This window comes from Micropterus dolomieu, linkage group LG12 (assembly GCF_021292245.1).
Source record: "Micropterus dolomieu isolate WLL.071019.BEF.003 ecotype Adirondacks linkage group LG12, ASM2129224v1, whole genome shotgun sequence".
Lineage (NCBI taxonomy): Eukaryota > Metazoa > Chordata > Actinopteri > Centrarchiformes > Centrarchidae > Micropterus > Micropterus dolomieu.
Genome location: NC_060161.1, coordinates 3,279,030 through 3,300,387, shown reverse-complemented (window position 1 = coordinate 3,300,387; position 21,358 = coordinate 3,279,030). Strand labels below are relative to the sequence as shown.

Genomic DNA, 21,358 nt, shown 5'->3' with positions numbered 1-21,358 from the left:
TGAAACTACAAATCTAAAATGTGCATTCTTGGTTCTGTGGAAACAAAACATTCTGCTTATTTAAACGACAGAGCAGAACACTCACTGCACTTCCTCTTTTGCTTCTGAGAGAGAGAGAACACTCATTATTCACACATCTGCAAGAGGTTACTTGTCAGAAAAATGTAAACATGGTTTTAACAAACGATCAGTGCTGTGGTTTTTACTGATGAGGGCGATTATCAAAAAGAAACAAACAAGCTCCTGCTCCTCTACATTATGGTCATTTTTGTGTAAAGATTGCACCTTTTTAAACAATGTTGACAGATTGACATTTCTGTTTTTGAAATGTATTTTCAAGGGGGGGAAAAATACATATTTGTGCCAAGCTAATATTTTTATAGGACTATGTTCATATTCCATCACTGCAGCAAGCGGAAATGTGTGTATTTGTATAAGCATGTAGGAGGAAGGTAAAGTCAAGGAGTGCAGACTGCTAACTGCAACAAGCTTTTCCGGCTCCGTTCAGACTTCAATGTGGCTTCTTTTCTGTGGATAGCTAACAGATCGCAGTGACGTCATGTCCACAAATTCCCAGCAGCTCCAGGTTGATATCAGAAATCCTTCACAGTGTGTTTGTGCTGAATGATAAAGCTTCTGAATGCCAGTGAACACAGAAGCTATTGTCCTGCTCCAAACTAACAGATTCTGAAGGTCATGAATTTGTATCAATGTTTGTATGTACAGTATAAAACAGTCAGAGTCTTATCACCTGTGTGTGTTTGGATGTCTCAGTCAGTCCAGTTTCCAAGTGTCTCATTTTCTGCACTGGGTTCATGCACTCTCACTAAACCCTTTTGTAACTCTGAGGAAATGTCCATCTTGTGTGTGGATGTCACAATGTAATAATGTTTGGCTGTTTTTGTTTGTTTAGTGGTTTAAAGTAACAACACAGAACCAACAAGGCTAAGAACAGTGACACCGGGTATAGTTTGGTGTCATTTGCTGGAAAGATGAGCAAGAAAAGACACTGAAATTATTCACTTGTACAATTTATTCTAGCAAATGACATTGTAAGATTTACGTTAATGCTGCTTTCATGTCTTGTGAGAATAACCGCACTTAGTTTCTGACGGCTATATCCCACTTGGCCCTAAATAATACAGCAAGCAAACAGAGAGTGATGCTTCATGTCAGCCAAAGGTGGTTGTTTACTCTAATTAAACCCAAATTTAATGGACGTAGTGATATATCTGCACAGTGTTTTTGTTTTACTCTCACACAAATATCTCTGCAATCATACAGCTGTCTTGAGTTGTCTAATGAGGGGAAATGTTTGCAAGTCATGGACATTTTTTGCATTACTGCCTTCCATCCTAAATGACAACACTGGCAATAGACTGTACACGTCTATAGGTCTGGTCCGGTTTTCAGATCTTAGTATGCATCCACGGTCACACCCTCTTCTCCTTCCTGGTGTCAGGTTGATATACTGTAAATACACACTGTCTCTGCAACAGTGTGTCTCTTCTGTGTGTGTGTATGTGTGTTAGAGCGCAGTAAAAAAATCACCGTCAGGCCTGTGGGAAATAAACTAAGCTGTGTTTCAGACAGCAGGTGTTTGCTGTCTGACTGCAGTTCATATGTGTGTGCGTGCTCGTGTATGAATATTTACAGCAGTGATTTAGATTTAGCCTGCTTTGTCAGACGCAGGAAACCTCTCCCATACACACAAGCGCACACACGCAAATAAACACCAGCTTTCCAGGAACAATGAGCCTATGGGGACACGTACACATCCTAACACACCTGCAGAGATAAGCAGGACTCAAACCTGCTGCTCTGACTGTGCAAACTGTCAGAAACTGTTAGAAACAAGAGTTTGACCCAGAGCCTTCAGTTTCCTCTCACGCTCTGCCTCAGTGGATGGAGTTTTAGCTCAGTTGTCATGAATATATAATGTATAATAGCTTTGATTCCTTCTCCACTGAACACTGATCTCTCTCTCTCTCTGTCTGTGTCTCTCGTCCAGATGAGCGTGAGGCGGTGCAGAAGAAGACCTTCACCAAGTGGGTGAACTCACACCTGTCCAGAGTTTCCTGTCGGATCACCGACCTCTACATGGACCTGAGGGACGGACGCATGCTCATCAAACTGCTGGAGGTCCTGTCAGGAGAGAGACTGGTGGGTGACATCACTGTCAGGGCTTTTATTTTGAAAGAGGAGCAGAAGGGGGAAGTGTCCAAAGCAGGTTGATCAGTCTGCAGAAGGATCGTAACGGAGATATTTTTACAAACTGAAAGAGAAGCTGAGCTGAAACGAGCTGAAGCATCACAGCTGAACAGCAGGCTACACTTAAAGGAACAATTCAACATTTTAGGAAAAGACCCTGTCAGATCCCTTGCTGGCAATACGTTGGTCTCATGTTGGAGTAAGGCCAAATCATTTTCTTCGTCTTCATGACAACAAGATCGTAACATTTCTGTAAAACTTGCAACGTGGCACAAATCTGAATTAAATGCCGTCGCAATAATTCACAGAGAAATTGAATGTGCTCCTAGTTCCATTTTCTCAAAAGCAGATTAATCCATGTGCTTATTTTACATGTACATAAATTGAGTTAAATAAACTAGCAAAAGATGCCCTGCTGCGGGAATTTGTTTTACTCGTCATTACATAACTCCCAAAACCTCCTTCTCATTACAAATCAGTCTAAAAAAAAAATGGTTTTATATTATTTTTACGGCAAAAATTAAACGTATATTAAGTATTTCTTAGACTTAGTCTTTTAGTCTCCAAATTTTAAACTGAATTTGTGGAGTTTCAACATATAATCTTGTCCGTTTTAACTCAGCTTGTGCACTTTCAGACGGTATAGAATAGGGCGAACATTTCTACATGCTGAATATCTACAGTTATGACACTTACACAGAAATCTGTAGAAGAATCACATTAATCATTAATTAAGGCTTCAACAGCAAAATACCATCTTCCGCTATTAGGAGGTGCTACATCATATTATTCACTATAGAGCTGTATCATTTTTTAATATGATCAAATGAATTGATGTTGTTGATAATCAATATTGTTTGACTTGTAAACGTAATGACCGCAACAACAAGCATGGCTGAAGATGAAAGTAATGTTGCTACCAGCTCAACAAACTACAGAAATATGTAAGAATGCAAGAAAACGACAAACTTATTTCCCCGTTGACTAAACTAGTAATATTTATTGAGGCACAGCCATGAAGACAATGGCAACAGCAGCACAGAATGAGAACACGGCTTAGTACATTAAACAAATCTGAGTAATTATCCTTCTAAGACCTACAGATATTCATTAAATAAGGTTATTGTTCACCCCTCTAAGCATGTGTGAAGATTAGATTAGATGTTCAAGGTTTAAAACAAGACACTAAACTTACCTAAGTCCATCTAGGTCATGTTGTGTGTCATTCAAGTAACAACACTTTCTAAAGAGAGCCAGTCAGTCTGTCTGTATAGAACAAAAATCAAGATAGTCTTGAATCTGAGTTATCAAGGAAACGGACCACAGCAATCATCCCCATCAAGGCTGCTGCGTCAGTCAGTCAGTCAACCAAGCAGACAGAGAGGAGCGACAGAGGTCGACTTATTATTTACATAGAGAGTCACAGGCGACTGTCACCTTTGGCTGACTTTAGCTCAGCAAGTCATCCTATCTTGACCTGTGTGATATCACCATTTTAAAGAAGGAATATCTCAGAAATACCCTGAAATATCACAATATTGTTTTAGGCCTGTGTCGCCCACCTCTATCCGCTTATTTAATTATTGTTATTCCTTATCCATGGCAGTCCCTCCCTGGCTGCACACAAACAGCTGCTGGGTGTCTCCACTCTCCCACTCGTCTTATCGGGTTGTTTAAACACTGACATTTATGACTCTTACAATCATTAACCATGAATCACCTCCACCACACTCTCTCTGCCTCTCTCTGTGATGTGTATTGTTAAACTGGCAGCAACTGTGCCACGTTGGTGGACACAAGACACCTTCACACACTCACAATATCACCTTCAGGTAACATTTAGTTTAGTTCATTAGAGCGGAGAATAGATGTACTAATAATACCACACTACTGTACTATAATTTTGTTGTGATGCAGTGTATGACTCCAGAATGTAAGATGAAGGACACCTGTGCTTTATGATTTACACTTAAACTACAAAAAAATGGAATACAATAGATGCAATACAGCAAAAAGTCTGTAAGTCAGAAAAAGACTCATTACAATATTATTATATCCAGAGATATCATTTCTTTTTAAAAAACACTGAAACTACTGCAGCTCCAGGAATTAGGAAGCTCATCATCTTGTAATCTTGGGCCAGGGAAGATTAAAGCAAAAACTCGAGTCATTGTTTTACAAGGTGGATTTATTTGTCACAATGCAACAGGTTATAGAGTGAAATTGAGTTTGTGACTCTTTCTGCTACGTACAGACAATATACATTATTATAAAAGCAATTATAAAAATGGTAAACAGAAATAAACCACATTCAGTGGAGCAGTGCTGAGGATGAATTTGAGTTTAAAAGTCGCTATCTTGGGGGATAAAGCCACATAGTTAATCCGCCCATTAGCTATCTACCGCTCAGTAAATTAGGATTAATTATATTGATAGGAAGCTGGGAGGCAATGAAAACATTTCATATAATAATAAATAATGCTAGGTTAAATTGTCCTTGCTGGTTTTCCACCATAATTTCACCCTTAGGTCGCCATGATCGTCATCGTGGCTGCATTAAATTAAGTTCTGTGTGGTATTAAAAAGGTCTGAAAAAGGCTCACATTTAACTGGGTGAACCTACAGAAACCCTGTCCTTGTGTATCCTCCTCCACGCAGTCTGGCTGCTTTTCTTACTCAGACCGTCCCAATTCCCCCCCCCCCCCCCCCCCCCCCCCCCCCCCCCCCCCCTTGTGACTTCCAGTGCTAGAAGCCAAACTGCCTTCTTCATCTTCTTCTTTCTTTCTTCTTCTTGGCCGTCTCTCCAGCCTCTTCAACTCTTCTCTCTCCGCTCTGCTCCCATCCGGCCTTTTCACAGCCTGTCATACAGAAACACAGAGAGAAAGAAAGCCAGGAGAAAGCCAGGAATTAAATAAAAACGCACATCGTTTTCTGATTATTTTACATTTATGTTATACTTGTATGTGTTCTAGTTTATTTTTTACAGTTTTGCATGTTTTGGTTTTTTTTGCCAGCGCAGAGAGCCAGAGAATCTCTGGTATGTCGGATGCTCAATGAGGAGAGGGAAAAAATGACCAGCAAATGAAAAGAGAGAGGAAGGATGGGTGGAAATGCAGAGAGAAAACAAAGGGTAGTGAAATAAAATAAACAAAGAGAACCAGAGTGATGGTGAAGTGGTAAGCAGGATGGATGAAAGGAATAACAGTGGGAGACCATGTGGGGGGTGTTAGAGTTATGAAAGCAGCCATTGAGTAAGTTTCAGGGTTTGCATGGAGCCAAAACGCCTCCAGAAGCAGCAGAAGAATCTGAGAGCGAGTGGCTGTTTCCACTCTGCAGAGTCAGGATTTAAAGGATAATTCCCGTTACTTCAGCATGGGCTTCTTTCGTAGTTATGTCCATCACTTCTATTGGTTATGATGTTGTTAGTCAAGTGTCTAAAGTAAAACTGCAGAAATAAGGCGCCTGTGACTGTTTATACTGTTAAATGTATCATGAGATTATTATTATTATTACCGATGCATTAATATGTAAGCAGCATCTCACTGTTGTGCTTAATGAGGTGGAGCTTTAAGTACTTTACATGCTGCTGGGTAGTTAGATCTGTACCATCATATTTTATAAGCTCATATGTTTTGTGTGTAAAATCTCAATTTGTAAAGTACTGCAAGTAAATGTACTGCAGTAAAAAGAACACTATTTCCCTCTGTAATGTAGCTGAGCAGAAGTATAAAGTGGCATAAAGTACTAAACCCCCCATTCTTTGTATTTAACTTACAGTCCTTAAGTACATATTCTTTCCACCGCTGTCGTACCTTTTTATCAAACGTTACTCAAACAGGAGGAAATGGTGCATTTGGACACGGCACATGTGGTATTTGGGGCAGCAGGACGGTGTATGTGGGACAGAGTCAAAATAAACTATAGTGCGTGTGTTCATGGTGATGAAGGAACATGTCACCCAGTGCAGCAGTGAGGCTCACTGATGGGTTTTTAATAGTTTTCAGACAATAATGGAGCTCCATGGCTCAGAGGAAGAAAAACCATCAGGCTGTGAGACACACAATGCTTAGTTAGTTAGTAGCATATACACTTTTCGAGAAATCGAGAAAATGACGAGTCTTTGGGTTCATTTCACTTAACACTACACTGCCAGAGCTAAACAAAGGTGTGTGAAGGCCGCCTCAATGCAAAAAGCAATTTGGAAGAATGTTTAAAATCCTAGTTGATTAAAGGCACTGCGAACTCTCGAGAGCTCCATAAGGGGGAAAGCCCAGCACCGCTATACACAATATGACACCGCATGATAGTCGAGTCTAAAAACCTTCTGATGAGGGAAATTCCTGTTTCAGATCAGCACCAAAGTGTTGAGAGAAAACATTTTTTGTTTGATTTTATGGATTAAAGTGCTGATCTTAAGCTGTATGAATCGACAAACGCTGAATCTCTGTGTGGTTTGTTGGATTTGTGCCACCAGCAGACAACAGTCCAGATTTTCTCTGGTTAGAGTCCAGATCCTGAATCACTGAGTGACTTTTCGCTGTGTGGTGTTTATGTGTCTGTGTGAGGAAAAGCAAGGACGGCAGTGTTATTGTTGGACGGCGTCCTGGTTGTAGTTTGGATGGTCAGTCCTGGATAGAGCACATGTGGTGTGGACGGCCTGCAGGATGTAACGTCGCTGCGCTGACATCTCAGACATTTATTTTACTGCAGTTATTTATTTTTACTTTATTATTACTGTATTTTATTTATATTATAAGATTTAAAATCGCACTAAAAGGCTCTGTGTCTAACTTTCAACCTCAAAAAGTCAGCAAGATGTAAAGTTAAGATGTAAATGCCTAAAAACATTATTATAAAAGTTGTATTAAAGTTTTTTGGAAACGGGTTACAGTGGAGCCTCACCTGAGATAAAGAGTCTGTCCACTAATGTCAGACAAAATTGTTAGTCTTTTCTTTAGGATACCATGACTGGTCTTTATCAGTGTCCAAGTTTTAGTTTTATGTTTGATTTGTAGATATAGACATAGATACTGAGTTTATAAAACAGCATCATATTTTATAAACGCAACATTTGACATTTTTAGAGGAGAAGAACAGATGCAGACGACTTGAAAGATTAAAGTGATGAAAGGATTTGGACTTTGAGATAATTGGGGGATCACCTTGAGATCAGTGTCATTTATATTGTACTGGGTGAAATGCTCAACCCACCTGCGACATTTTGTTTCCAAGATTTAAAGTTTTAAGCTGCACAAACACTTTTAAGCAGATAAAAATAAGAAGAAAGTGTCACAGGATCCAAATAAAATAGAGAACTTAGACTCACTATGATCTGAAAACTCCCATTGTCAGCAAGTCTGACTCGGTCACCTGGGGATTTGATCCCTGGACCTGTAGATCTCCAGAGTAGGTGACTCACTGACTGAGCTACTGGTGAGAGGCTGTTTCTACACACCTTCTCACAAGAGGTAGTGACGTCACATGTGCCAGAGCCGGATAGTTTTGTCAGTTTAAACTTAAAAAGCTTAAAACAGTCAAGAAGTTGGTGAGAATATTCAGAAAAAAATCACACATCATTCTGCTGATTTTGGGTGTGTTGTCAATTATTTTGGTTGCACTTGATCTAAAACTGAGCAAAAAAGAAAATGCTGTGCATACTGTACAAGTTACAGCAAGATATTGAAGATCACTGCAGACTCGCTGTTTGACCGATCTAAAAACCCTTTGACACACTTGATATTGGCCATCTAGAGAATGTCTGTGTTGATTTTGGTAGCATTTGAAGAAAGACTTGTGGAGCTATAGATGTTAATTGATTGAGCATATTCTGAAAAATATAGATTGACTGACTTCTGAGTTGACCATAGGTTGCAGCGAGGCAAACTTTAGTCACATATCAGTGGATGTGCTGAAAAGATTTCAGCTCTCCAGGACGTATGGGTGATTTTCTTAGATTTTTTTGAAGTTTGGAATGAGAAATGTCAAGAAATGTACATTTGTTGTAATAAGCCACGCCCGCTTTGAGCAATCTTTACCAAGTTTTAAAAATCAGTGACCCTAGATCGTACAAACCGTATTTTGTACGAATCCATGCAGCGAATTACGAAGTATAAACGTTTTTCAAGTGTAGGTTTTAGTGAAAAGTGATAAGGTTGCAGAGAAGAGCAAAGATGCAGATGAATCCAGAGATTAAAATAGTGAAAGAAGTTTGTTGTTTTCGAGATAATTGCAAAAACGTAAAGTTGATTGTTATAGCGCCACCATGAGGTCGATGAGCAATCTAGCAGTTTTTGCTGCCCAAACACTTTTAGTGTAGGAAAGAAAGAAAGAATCAGAACAAAAACAAAAAGGCTAAAAATTTGAACTTTTCACGTTTTTGCAAAATACGTTACTTGCAATACAAGAACTGTTTGGCCACTTGGGGTCAGCAGAAACGAGTAGTGAACACTACACTGACATATCATCACCTTTTAAATTGACATGTTGAACATGCTTCTTATTTCCACATCCTCTCTGATCACGATGCTGTGAGAGCTGGGAGTGAACCAGTAAAGTTGCAGCTGGACGGATAAACAATTAGCTGAAAGTCACTATAAAGTTTTCATAAAGCCAAAAGCTGCAGATTTAGCCTATTATTCCCTGCAGCTTTATCACTGCTAGAGAGACCCAACATATTGTGACATTGTTTTCACATTGTCATTATTTAAATATACATTATAGCTGCTTTAAAGTTAAAACATTGTTTGTAAGACAACATGAACCTTCAAGGAAAAAGAGCAGAGGTGCAATATTAATCACATCATACGTTCACTTTGCGCTGATGAATCAGAGTTGCTGGGGAAAGTGAACGCAAACTGCTTCATCAGTCAAACTCAGGATGCGAATGGAAAAACTCACCACACAAGCAGAGGAGAGAAAGTAACAGGCTGAAATTAGTTTGATAATCACCAGCTGGTCACATGTTTTATCCAGTACAGACTGAAAGAAGTGGAAGTCAGTTTAGAGGTAGATACTGAGCAGATAGATTTCTATTTTATTGCCATTAGGCCCGTGTTAATTGCATCACTGCTCTTCCTCCCTGTCTGCGCCTCCAGAACATCCTGTGGCTTAAATCCTTCATGTATCACACAGACATAATACAGAGGTTGGTTAATAAACAGGTGAACCATAAATTAGCTTTTGTAACTACTAATACTGTAACACTAATACAGTATTATTAAATATGACAGTATGATACTAAACAGGTTCCTTATGTGTAACTTTTATCTTGATACTAAAGGTATATTATAGGTAAATTTTAATGCAGATTTGTAATAGAGTATTTTTACATTGTTGTATTAGTACTTTTACTTAAATAAAGTGTCTTCTTCCACCTCTGGCAGTAATGTAGAGTGATGTTCTAACTAAAAACCCTGTTAGATCTCCTTTCTCTCGATGTTTTTGGCTTTCCTGTCACATTCACCTTCAGTTGAGTTGCTGCTGCTGTTCATTGGTGGTTTTGTTGCGTAACTGCAGAGGTGTCAGACATCTGTCTGACGTAGCACAGAAGCTCTACAGTAAAGTAGGTTATCACAGTTTTAAATTGCCCAGAAAATCTCTCCACCGTAGTAATAATAACAATATTATCTGACTCCTCTTCATTCATCATCTTTCAGTCAGTCGCTGTCTGAGGGGAAAACCTCACTGGCACTAGGAGGTGATGCCAACACTTCCTGTCTGTTATCACAGCAGCTTCACTTTTCTTTCTCTATTTGTTTGTAGACACCAATTATCCCACCTACACAACATGATTTTCTTTTCTTATTTCTCAGCATCTTTAAGAACAAAACTAAGTCTCCCACATGATTTCTTAGATGAGAGCAACAAAGCCTCCTTTATTTTGACTAATAAATTACGTCAAATGGCAAATTACCACCGACTAGGATATACGGTAGAATTAAAATAACACAGGACCTGTCAATAAGGTCCTGTACATGGTGATATACTGGCAGGGTAGAAGATTAAAAATGTCCTCTGCTCAAAATTAAAATGTCTGACTATATTGATGGGCTTTCTGAGGGTTTGTAAGTTGTAGATGAATTAAAATAACAGATCAACTGTCCCTGGGTTTGGCACATCTGTAGAGTTCACAGAGCTTGGTGATGGTTACAAACTATGTACAGGATGAATCGGATCCAGAAGGTATGCATGTTCAAACCGAAAAAAACCCAATGCCTTTTCATGAAACTGGAATAATCCAATTTTCAGCTCTTCACATGTGCAACACAATTCTGAAATGACTGTTAAAGTATATGTAATTGTAACCTACAATAGTAATCAAAGGTAAAGGATCTGTCTTCTTCCCGTCTTATTATTCAGGTTTTTGAGACAAAGTTGGTTCATTTAAAAAAACATAAAAATTCAACAATCATACCAGCTTTTGATCATCTGTTCTCCAGATTATTAGTAATAATAATATGAGTCAAGTTAAATTTATTTATATAGCAAATTTCATACAATGTAAGCTCAGTGTTCTGTAACATTTGGTTCATGGCTGTAGTTTTCCTAATATGCATGTAAGTTATTAGTTTTTTTGGACATTTATTGCTTCAAGTATTAACAAATGTTTTCCTGTTTCTGGATGTTTGTGTTTAGGAAATCCTTTGAGATTATGATTTAGTAATAAAGTGTATTAAAAGTTGTTCTCTTGCATAGTGAAACCCACTTTCACTCAGCAAAGGACACTATCAAAACAAAAAGTGTCGGTTTTGAAACTGGTCAGCTGTGTCCGCAGCTGTTTTCTTCTTCTTCATGTTTATATGACAGCATGAAGCAGTTCACGGTTCCTGGTTTTTGAAGGTTGTAAATAAACAGAGATTTGTTTTTGTTTCAGCCCAAACCCACCAAGGGTCGGATGCGGATCCACTGTCTGGAGAACGTTGACAAGGCTCTGCAGTTCCTGAAGGAGCAGAGGGTTCACCTGGAGAACATGGGCTCCCACGACATCGTAGATGGAAACCACCGCCTCACTCTGGGGCTCATCTGGACCATCATCCTTCGTTTCCAGGTAAGGGGCAGACGCACAAGTTTGCATCCCAAAATGAGGTAAACTTACTCATCCGATGAAATCAGACGACTGTACTGATGATGTGGCTAATTTGTTCCTCCATCTCTTTCCATTTTCAGGCGATAAGACATTGCGCAATTTTTTAATCCCAAAATAGAGTCAGTCTCCTCATTTCTGGGCCCCATCTAGGCCGTAATCTTTTTATAGTAAATCAGTGACTGTGATCTTGTTGTATCTTAGTGTAATTTTTCCACTGTTTCTAACAAATTTTCAAATCTGGAACTCAGATGGGACATAAATGATGTTTATATTTTGTGTCCCTAAATTAATAAAATACACATTGTCAAGTTACATTCAAATTAAGGAGTGTTCTACTTCTTCCTCTTGGTGGCTGTTACCTTTCACTTGGTGGTTGGTTTTCTGTTACTGTCATTTTGCATCCCAGTTACATGAAATGTCACAAATTGGATATTACTTTTAACGTCCAAATAACAGAAAAAAAATAAATGCTGTGTCCCACCTGAGCCATTTGCTTATAGTGAATTAATAAATTTTCCATTCCTATTCTCAAATTGTGGGACTGAACTTTTGGTTCCCACAGGATGACAGTGTAACTGTGGCGTGGGGGTGGTGCACAGTCGATATTGACTGCCAGCTATATACAGCGGGCTAGCTCGGTGGTTTTCAAAATTATCTTAGCTCTCCTTATTAGCTTGGCTACTTACATGCTTGCTAATAACTTTTTTTTAAGGTGGGTCTCTGACATTGACAGCGTTGTCTTGGACAGATTTGTGCAGCTGTGTTCATGAGGGAGAGAGAGAGAGGGACGAGCAAGAGAGGATGTGCTGCGTCAGGGTTGATATTGTGAGGGGCTGCCACGAACGTATGGGAAACACTGAACTTGTCATTAATGTGTGTCATCTGGATCATTATACTCTGTACAGAAAAGCCAAAATAAGTATATGTTTATAATATAAATAAATGTTTGCAATGATACTTATTTTGCATCCCAAATTGGGAGTGTGGTCAGCGTAAACCAATCAAGTGTGGCAAACTGGATCATTGGGCTGCATCACTATTGTGGATCCCAAAATGACTAAAATGCACATGGAGAGTTGCAATATACTCCTGTCGAAATACAGTAGTGGGCTTCTCATGTACGGACGTCGTACTGCATGTCGAGGTAATGAGTCGCTTACTCAGAAGGGATGCAAAATAGCACAGATATAATCGTTGTGATGTACTGTGCGGAAATTCTTAGTCTTCCTTTTCACTTAGTTGTTGTTAGCAGCTTCATTGACATAAACAGGACTGGACAAAATATTAAAAATACCTTTTAGTATAAGGAAAATTAAAGTTCCACACTTTCTGCAGATATGCAATGAAGTGTTAAATCCTTTGTAATCCTAATAAATGTGACATTGCTAAATCTTTAATCATTTACAGAAAGCTTACGAGTTGTCAGACTTTGTTATTTGGACATTTTCAGTTCATGTTTAAAGTGAGATGAGCGTTAAACTGCTCCTCCACCTTGCAAATGTCCTTTTCAAATGCATTGATCTCAATTAATAAATTAAATGACAGAAGTTACACTCAAAAACACTCATAACGTCATTTTACTGTATGTTGATGGGGTTGTCGTGTCTCTCGGATGATGTCATCGTTAGGGACAGTGAACAGTTGGGAAAATGGGTGAAAAGGATTTAGCGTTTATAAGCCGTGAGGATTTAAAAGTTCTTTTTAGTGGTTTTAAATCCTGCATTGTAGGAGCGAGGGTGAAACGGAGCCGAGTGCAGATTGACAGAAGGACTACAGTGTGTATGTGTAAGTGTGTGTGTGTTTGTGTGTTTGTGGATGTGTGGTGGTGTTGATGTTGCTGATTTGTGGCTCATGCTTCTGTCAGACTGAAACTGGTGGATGTCAATCAATGAAGCTGAGCATGTGTGTGTGTTCTCTGGAGAGATCTTTGCGAGGGACCTACTAGAGTTTAAGAGAGTTTGTAAACTGAGGGGAAAAAATTGGACATTTCCTGAAGGTGAGTAAGTTTTTAGAAAGCGGGGACATGTTCGCACAGTGAGGACAGTCTAAGAAGGCGTGGACATTTTTGGAAAGGGAAGCAATTTTTGAAAAATTAGGACTTTTTTAAAAACTGAAGACATCATTAGAAAGTGAGGATATTTTTAGATTTTTTTTTTCTTTGAAAGGGCTAACAGTTGTTTTTTTACGTTCGTTACGGTTAAGGCCTAGGTTTTTAGGAATGCATTAGCACAAGTATAGAAGTGCAGATGTGTGTGTTGATGATAGGAATGTGTTGTGAAAGTTGTGTGTGATGATGTGTTTGATCATCTTATGTGTCTCGTTTTGGATTTTCTTCTAAAGTCTTGCATGTTGGTGTATGTTTACTTTGATCTGCTCTAAAATGTTAAATGCTACGTTCAAGTGCCTTGGGGGGAAAAAACAGTTTGTTTACTGCTACCGTGATCTCTGTGAAAAGCTAAGCTTTCTGTGCACACATGTTAAATATCAAACACAAAGCAAACATTAAAACTTCAGGTTTTAGAGCTGTAACAGCAGCAGGGATTTACATATGACAAATGCCTAAATAATAAGAGGTTATTACTTATAAATTTATACATTTTGTAAAGTAAAATTGTCAGTCCCTCTTCATGCTATTATGCAAATTATATGCATTCCAGTAATGACGGAAAAATGTTTTTACTTTGCTTTTAATCAACCGTCAAATGTTATGAATAAAGTTTAATCTTAAGTGTCTCAAAAAGATGATTACGAACAAAGCGCATCAGTTAGTAAATTACACATTTTACGTTAAGCTGTTTCTCATCATCATCATCAGCTCTTCCTCTATCTGTCGGTGTGTCTCAGATCCAGGACATCAGTGTGGAGACAGAAGACAACAAGGAGAAGAAGTCTGCCAAAGATGCTCTGCTGCTCTGGTGTCAGATGAAGACAGCCGGGTGAGAATCTACACGAGTTTAAAAATTATTTTCTTACGTCTACAGAATCACTGTTTTAGTGTTTCTCCAGAGTTCAGCCTACATTTCCCACCAGCCCCATCACCTCCTGTTCCTCTCCCTGAAGTGGATAAACCAGCCTTTATCAGCCTTTTCCACCATTCACTAGAATCTCTGAGAGCTTTAATTCTGTTTGCTGTGGAAGAAAAGCGTGACTTTAATCTCACCCACTGAAATGCAGAAGAAAGGCTAAAACCGTCTGATAGTCTGCTCAGTGATGGTCACACTTTTGTCGCTTTGAGCTGTGATTTCCTCTTTCTGTCCAGATATCCAAACGTCAACATCCACAACTTCAGCACCAGCTGGAGAGACGGGATGGCCTTCAACGCTCTCATCCACAAACACAGGTAGGAACTCTGCCTCATCACACAGCACATTCAACCACAGACACAGGCGCTGCTGCTGGGAGTGTGTGTGTGTGGGGGGGGTAGACCAGAAAGGGCGAGGTGAGCATTTAGATGGATGCATTTTGAATTAAATAACTTTAATGATGATCTTTGTAAGACAAAGGTAAATTATTGTGTGACTAAATCATACATCACCCACAGACTAACGTTGGCAAACGTTGCGGAGAACTGAACTCCAGCCCCAACAAACAAGCTGGCCGACAGTAAAAAGTAGCAACAGCACAGCAGATCACTTTTTTCTACTAACTTCTTTTTAAATTTAGCCAGTGATGTTACTCATTAAAGTCCACTTTTATTCCTTTGTTCTCATGCAGGCAGAATATTGTCTAAAACATTTCCAACGTTTCCAAAACTTTTTCTACATTTCCATTACATTTATTCATTTAGCTGACGCTTTTATCCAAAGCAACTTACAATTGCAATATATGTCAAAGGTCGCACGCCTCTGGAGACACTAGAGGTTAAGTGTCTTGCTCAGGGACACAGTGGTGTCTCACAGTGGTCTCTCACAACCAAAGGCAGGCGTCTTATCCACTGTGCCCACCCTTTTCTCTTTTTTTCTTGCGTAGTGACAAAAAATTATGCCATGAGAAACGGCTGCCTTAGTCACATAAGGATTTCCACGCATACAAAATTTTCTTTAAAGAGAAACTACCTTCTTATCCACAAACACAAGAAACGCCAGCATCCACTCTGCTGCACCACTGCAGACAGTCTTTCCTTTTATTACTGCAGTGTCTCAGCTGATCAGTCAGCAGACTGTTTTTCTTGAAACCACATTGAGGAAACTATGTTTAAACTAAATAAAACGCATATTCAGAACAGACGCGCAGCAGATAACAAAAAAGATTGGTTGCGGTTTTGTGTTTGACTTGAAGAGTACAGCTGCATTTTAGTCATCCATCCACATCCCCCTCTTTCAAGGCTTTTAATCTTCTGTCCCCAGCGTTACAAGCAACCAATAGTGAGGTTTTAGGTCACAGCAGCCAAATAAGACAGGAAACAGAAAGGATTTTGACCCCAGAGGAAAACTTTTTGAAATGTATTCAAATTGAAAATGTTTTGGAAGATTTTCTTAAAGCTGAGAGTCAACTGGAGGATGTGTTTCATCAGAGCCATACCTACTCTTTTTCCTCCTTTTATAAATTTGTGGGTTTCATCAAAACATTTTAGGCAAACAAAATAATAAATAATTAAAGTTTTCACCAGAATTTTATTCTCCGCAGTGTTGAGAAGGCTGTGGAGAAATCCCCACTGCAGACCTGTTGGAAAGTACAAATGTTAACAAATAAATAAAACATAAAAAAATATTCGCCCTGCGATGGACTGGCGACCTGTCCAGGGTGTACCCCGCCTTTCGCCCGATGTCAGCTGGGATTGGCTCCAGCCCCCCGTGACCCTGTACGCGGGATAAGCGGTTGACGATGGATGGATAAAAAAATATTCCTCCTCTTTAGGGGAACTCATGACATGAAGGATTCCTAAAATTGAGGCTATGGCCTTGAACCTGGCCTTTTAACCTCTCAGTTTCTGTTTTGATTTGTTTTTTTATTCTTCTCTTCAGACCGGACCTGATCGACTTTGATAAGCTGAAGAAATCAAACGCTCACTACAACCTGCAGAATGCCTTCAACCTGGCCGAGCAACACCTGGGTCTCACCAAGCTGCTGGACCCCGAAGGTGAGAGAGGAGACACACACACACACACACAGAGCTGCATTTTCATGAGGTATGCACTCTGATACAATCGTTTTGTGTGTGGTTATGTGCAGACATCAGCGTGGACCACCCTGATGAGAAGTCCATCATCACCTACGTGGTGACCTACTACCACTACTTCTCAAAGATGAAGGCACTGAAGGTGGAGGGGAAGAGAATCGGCAAGGTGACCATCGTCCTACCATCACCTCAGATATATTCTCACCTCAGCAGACGGGCTGTTGTTTTATTGAACACGTTTCCTCTGGTGTGTTTTCCAGGTTCTGGACAACGCCATAGAGACGGAGAAGATGATTGAGAAGTACGAGTCTCTGGCGTCAGACCTGCTGGAGTGGATCGAGCAGACCATCATCATCCTCAACAACAGGAAGTTTGCCAACTCTCTGGTGGGAGTCCAGCAGCAGCTGCAGGCCTTCAACACTTACCGCACCGTGGAGAAACCACCAAAGTCAGTGAATGTTGTTACATTTTGGGAAATATCCTTGTTCAATTTCTTTCTGTGAGTAAGATATTCAGATGGACATCAATCTCATGTCTGCTGACTACAGAGCTGGAGTGGTTTGGTTAGCTTAGCATAAAGACTAAAAGCAGAGGGAAACAGCTAAGGTCCTCTAGGTTCTGTCCGTAGTTCAAAGATACAACTACCAGCACTGATTAACATGATTTATCTCGTTTTGGTAATTTGTACCCAAACAGAGAGGGGGAAAAAAAACATTGTGTGGTCTTAAGGGGAGTTGGAACTATTTGTTGACAAAAAATGGTTCATGCATCCGCCAAGTATTTCTGTGCACCAGATATTTCAAAGTTTATTACTCATCAACCAGGAGCAATTTCTGTGTAAAAACCACAGTTTTCCTTCCACACGGCCTGTAGGAGGATAACGAAACAACAGAGTTTGCAGCAGAGTCTGAATCAGAGCAGAATTGCAGATGATGTTTTCCTGGAATGAGCAGATCTGAAAATGAAAACATGGCTTTTTGTCATCATGGTGGAAGTTCAGACCTTGCTTTTTGTTTTCTTTGGAGCTGACTTATCACTCACATGTCTCTGACACATAAAGTAAACCTTAACACAACATTCCTCAGCGTCATCACGCTTCAACAATAAAATTGATTTTGTACGAATTTCACACAAAACATTCACAAAAAGCTTGTGCTTTGTGACTGAGGAGGGGAGACAAACACATGGTGCAAGAGGTAGTTCAAGTTTTGCGTTGATTTTTCGCGGGTGTCGTGTTACACGTCATAACATTGCACAGGTTTTTCCATTGTTTTGTCAACTCAAGTGTCATTAAATGAGAAACTGAAACCAAACGTCTCAAACTAAAACTAATTTTATGATTTGTGTGTGTGCAGGTTCACAGAGAAGGGAAACCTGGAGGTTCTTCTGTTCACCATCCAGAGTAAGATGAGAGCCAACAACCAGAAAGTCTACACTCCCCGAGAGGGCAAACTCATCTCTGACATCAACAAGGTAACTGCACCTGATGTGATGTCATCATTTACTATAATTAGTACTAATTTAATCTAATTTAGGAAACTGGTTTATTGTTAAAATTCACCATGTAAATAGACTAAACCTCTACTAATTTTACTCCAGTGTTTAAGTTTGCTGATACTGCGTGTGTGTTTGTTTTAGGCATGGGAGCGCCTGGAGAAGGCGGAGCACGAGCGGGAGCTGGCTCTGAGGACGGAGCTGATTCGTCAGGAGAAACTGGAGCAGCTCGCCCGACGCTTTGACCGCAAAGCCGCCATGAGGGAGACGTGGCTGAGTGAGAACCAGAGGCTGGTCTCCCAGGTACCACACACTTCTTTTTACCTTCTTCTTACAGTTTACAAAACATTTCACATTTCGCTTCACACAAGTCTAACAAAATGATAATTTGTCCATATGTTCCTTTATCTTTCCTTTGTATACCTCCCCTCTCTCCTCCTCCTTGTTACCTGCATTTGTTTCCTTTTCTCTATCATACCTTTGTTTCCTTTCATTTCTCCTCTCCTTATTTTCTGTCCTCTTTCCTTCTTGTTTCTGTTTCTCTTACCGGTCTGTGTTTTCTCTCATTTCTATTCATCTTGTCTCCTTTTCTCTCTCCTCCTCTTCTGTTTTCCTTTCCTCTCTCCCCTCATTGTTTTAATTTTTCGTTTCCCTCATCCCCTTGTGTCCTTTCCTCTTTACGTTCTTTGCATCCTTTCCTCTCTCCTCTACTTTTTCCTATTGTCGTTTTTAATTTTTCCTGTCCTTGTCTCCTTTCCTCTTTCCTCTGCTTGTTTCCATTTTTCTTTCTTCTCTACTCCCCTTGTATCCTTTCCCCTTACTCTCTTTGCCGCCTTTCCTTTCTCCTCTCCTTCTTCTTTCCTTTCATTTTTCCTGTCCTTGTCCCCTTTCCTCTGCTTGTTTCCATTTCTCTTTCCTTTCTCTTCTCCTTGTTTCCTTTCCTGCTTCCTGTCCTTGTCTCCTTTACCATTTCCTCTGCTTGTTTCCATTTCTCCTTCCTCTCTCACCCCCTTGTTTCCTTTCCTCTTTCCTCTGCTTGTTTCCATTTCTCTTTCCTCTCTACTCCCCTTGTGTCCTTTCCCCTTACTCTCTTTGCCGCCTTTCCTTTCTCCTCTCCTTCTTCTTTCCTTTCATTATTCCTGTCCTTGTCTCCTTTCCTCTGCTTGTGTCCATTTCTCTTTCCTTTCTCCTCTCCTCGTTTCCTTTCATTTTTCCTCTGCTTGTCTCCTTTCCTGCTTCCTGTCCTTGTTTCATCCCTGTCCTCCTCCAGGATAACTTTGGATTTGACCTCCAGGCTGTCGAAGCTGCTACTAAGAAACATGAAGCCATAGAAACGGACATCGCAGCCTATGAGGAGCGAGTTCAGGTAAATTCATCACCTGGATTGTTATTTGACAGGAGTTGAATTAGAAAGGCACGAGCTTGTGTCAGATGGCAACATCGATTTAAATAAGTACAAACACTGAAACCTTGCTGGCACAGATCTAAGCCCTGAAACCCCGATGAGATGGGTGTAAACTTTAATACAGTGGATTAAAACCTTCATGGATTCTTCATGAAAATTCTGTTTCATGTCATTAGAGTGAATATGTTTAAGATGGCTAAATGTTTTTATATAAAAATAAAGGTTCATATTTGTTTCATAAAGAATTTCACTGTTTGTGAAATCTGACACATTTGGTTGTCCATTCATCCCTCCCTCTGCTCGCTCTCCTCCTCCCTCTCACCGCTGCAGGCGGTGGTTGCAGTGGCGAAGGAGCTAGAGGCGGAGAACTACCACGACATCAAGCGCATCACAGCCAGGAAGGACAACGTGATCCGGCTGTGGGAGTACCTGCTAGAGCTGCTGAAGGCCCGAAGGCTGAGACTGGAGCTGACCCTGGGCCTGCAGAGAGTCTTCCAGGAGATGCTCTACATCATGGACTGGATGGACGAGATGAAGGTAGGGAGGCGGCGACCAGTCAGACTGAAACGTGTCTGTAGTTGAGGCTAAAATCTTGGTCTGGTTCCTAGTTTTTCCAGATTTTAAATGTTTCAACTGTGTTATATGTGAGCTGAGTTCTTGTTAAACATTTGGTTTGGTCTATGTTGGATAAAGGGAGAAGATTTTGTTCAGTGTTAAGAGCAAAGGAAGTTTTCAGGGAAATAAAGTTTGCCTTGGTTGTGAAACTGAAACACATCTGACTACTGAAACATTTTGAAGAATGCCAGAGCAGAGCAAATACTGAATCTTCAACTGTAGAAAGACGACTTTAAAGTGAATAATATTTTTTAATTTTTAGTTGTTTTAAGTTGTTCGTTTTGAAGACACAACATGTGATTCATCTTTGGTTTCACAGTGAGGGGACAGATCAAGTTTTACTTGATGAGTTTTACTGATGAGTTCCACCTGCCCTCTGTCTCTTTTGTGCTGTAAAGCGATCCAGCAGATTTTTCTGTATCCAGTGACTTGCTGCAAAATGCAGCATAGAAACTGAATTAACACCTAAAAATAATCTAATAATCCAATGTGTGTGTTTTATTCATTAGAAGATGTTTTGACCTTTGGCCCTTGCTTCTTTCCCTGCAGATGCTGCTGCTCTCTCAGGATTATGGGAAACACCTGCTGGGCGTGGAGGATCTTCTGCAGAAACACGCTCTGGTAGAGGCCGACATCAGCATCCAGGCCGACCGAGTCCGAAACGTCAACAGCAACGCTCAGAAGTTCGCCGATGACATGGACGGTGAGACAGACGGATGGAAGAAGACACTTCCCATTGTCTCTCTCTAGTTTGCTCTTAGCTGGTGTTCCTTCAGACAGAAATCTGTGATATTTCCTCTCCTCTTTGCCCTGCTCAATCCACATCTCCTCTTCTTCCTCCTCAGGTTATAAGCCCTGCGATCCTCAGATCATCAGGGATCGGGTCGCTCACATGGACTTCTGCTACCAGGAGCTGAGTCAGCTGGCAGCTGAGCGGCGAGCTCGCCTCGAGGAGTCCCGTCGCCTCTGGAAGTTCTTCTGGGAAATGGCCGAAGAGGTCATTGATATTGCTTTTATTGTGATTAATTAATGGTTTATCCAGGCAGTTAAATGAAAAACATCAGTCTTAGTTTGTTCTCTGTTTCTGTCAGACACTGCAGATCACATTTTGCAGATCTTTGTTTAAATCACTTCACTCTGTGCTTTAGTGCTGCAACCAAGTGACCAAATGTAATGTGCGGTTTGTAGGAGGGCTGGATCCGGGAGAAAGAGCAGATCTTGTCCTCCGAGGATTGTGGGAAGGATCTAACGGGAGCGCTGCGACTGCTGAGTCAGCACAAAGCCTTTGAGGACGAGATGAGCGGGCGAGCCGCCCTCCAGCAGCAGACCATCAAACAGGGCGAGGAGCTGGTGGCCAACAACCACTTTGGAGCCGACAAGATTAAAGAACGCATCCAGGACATCCAGGTACGCTGCACCTGTACCAGGA

At 40.4% G+C, this 21,358-nt stretch overlaps 1 protein-coding gene across 1 annotated transcript in view; it reads left to right on the top strand.

Moving 5' to 3' along the window:
• Window positions 1-2,006: 2,006 nt before the first annotated feature.
• The window catches only part of sptbn1 (spectrin, beta, non-erythrocytic 1), a 61,098-nt gene continuing 41,746 nt past the window's right edge, over window positions 2,007-21,358 (top strand). Inside the window, exons 1-14 of the mRNA XM_046065811.1 lie at window positions 2,007-2,163; window positions 11,084-11,257; window positions 14,141-14,232; window positions 14,556-14,636; window positions 16,261-16,376; window positions 16,469-16,581; window positions 16,676-16,863; window positions 17,771-17,888; window positions 18,054-18,212; window positions 19,180-19,275; window positions 19,645-19,851; window positions 20,479-20,632; window positions 20,775-20,926; window positions 21,118-21,336. Coding sequence (XP_045921767.1) covers window positions 2,101-2,163; window positions 11,084-11,257; window positions 14,141-14,232; window positions 14,556-14,636; window positions 16,261-16,376; window positions 16,469-16,581; window positions 16,676-16,863; window positions 17,771-17,888; window positions 18,054-18,212; window positions 19,180-19,275; window positions 19,645-19,851; window positions 20,479-20,632; window positions 20,775-20,926; window positions 21,118-21,336 — 1,932 coding nt within the window. The 5' untranslated portion in view covers window positions 2,007-2,100. The remainder of the gene's footprint in view (window positions 2,164-11,083; window positions 11,258-14,140; window positions 14,233-14,555; window positions 14,637-16,260; window positions 16,377-16,468; window positions 16,582-16,675; window positions 16,864-17,770; window positions 17,889-18,053; window positions 18,213-19,179; window positions 19,276-19,644; window positions 19,852-20,478; window positions 20,633-20,774; window positions 20,927-21,117; window positions 21,337-21,358) is intronic.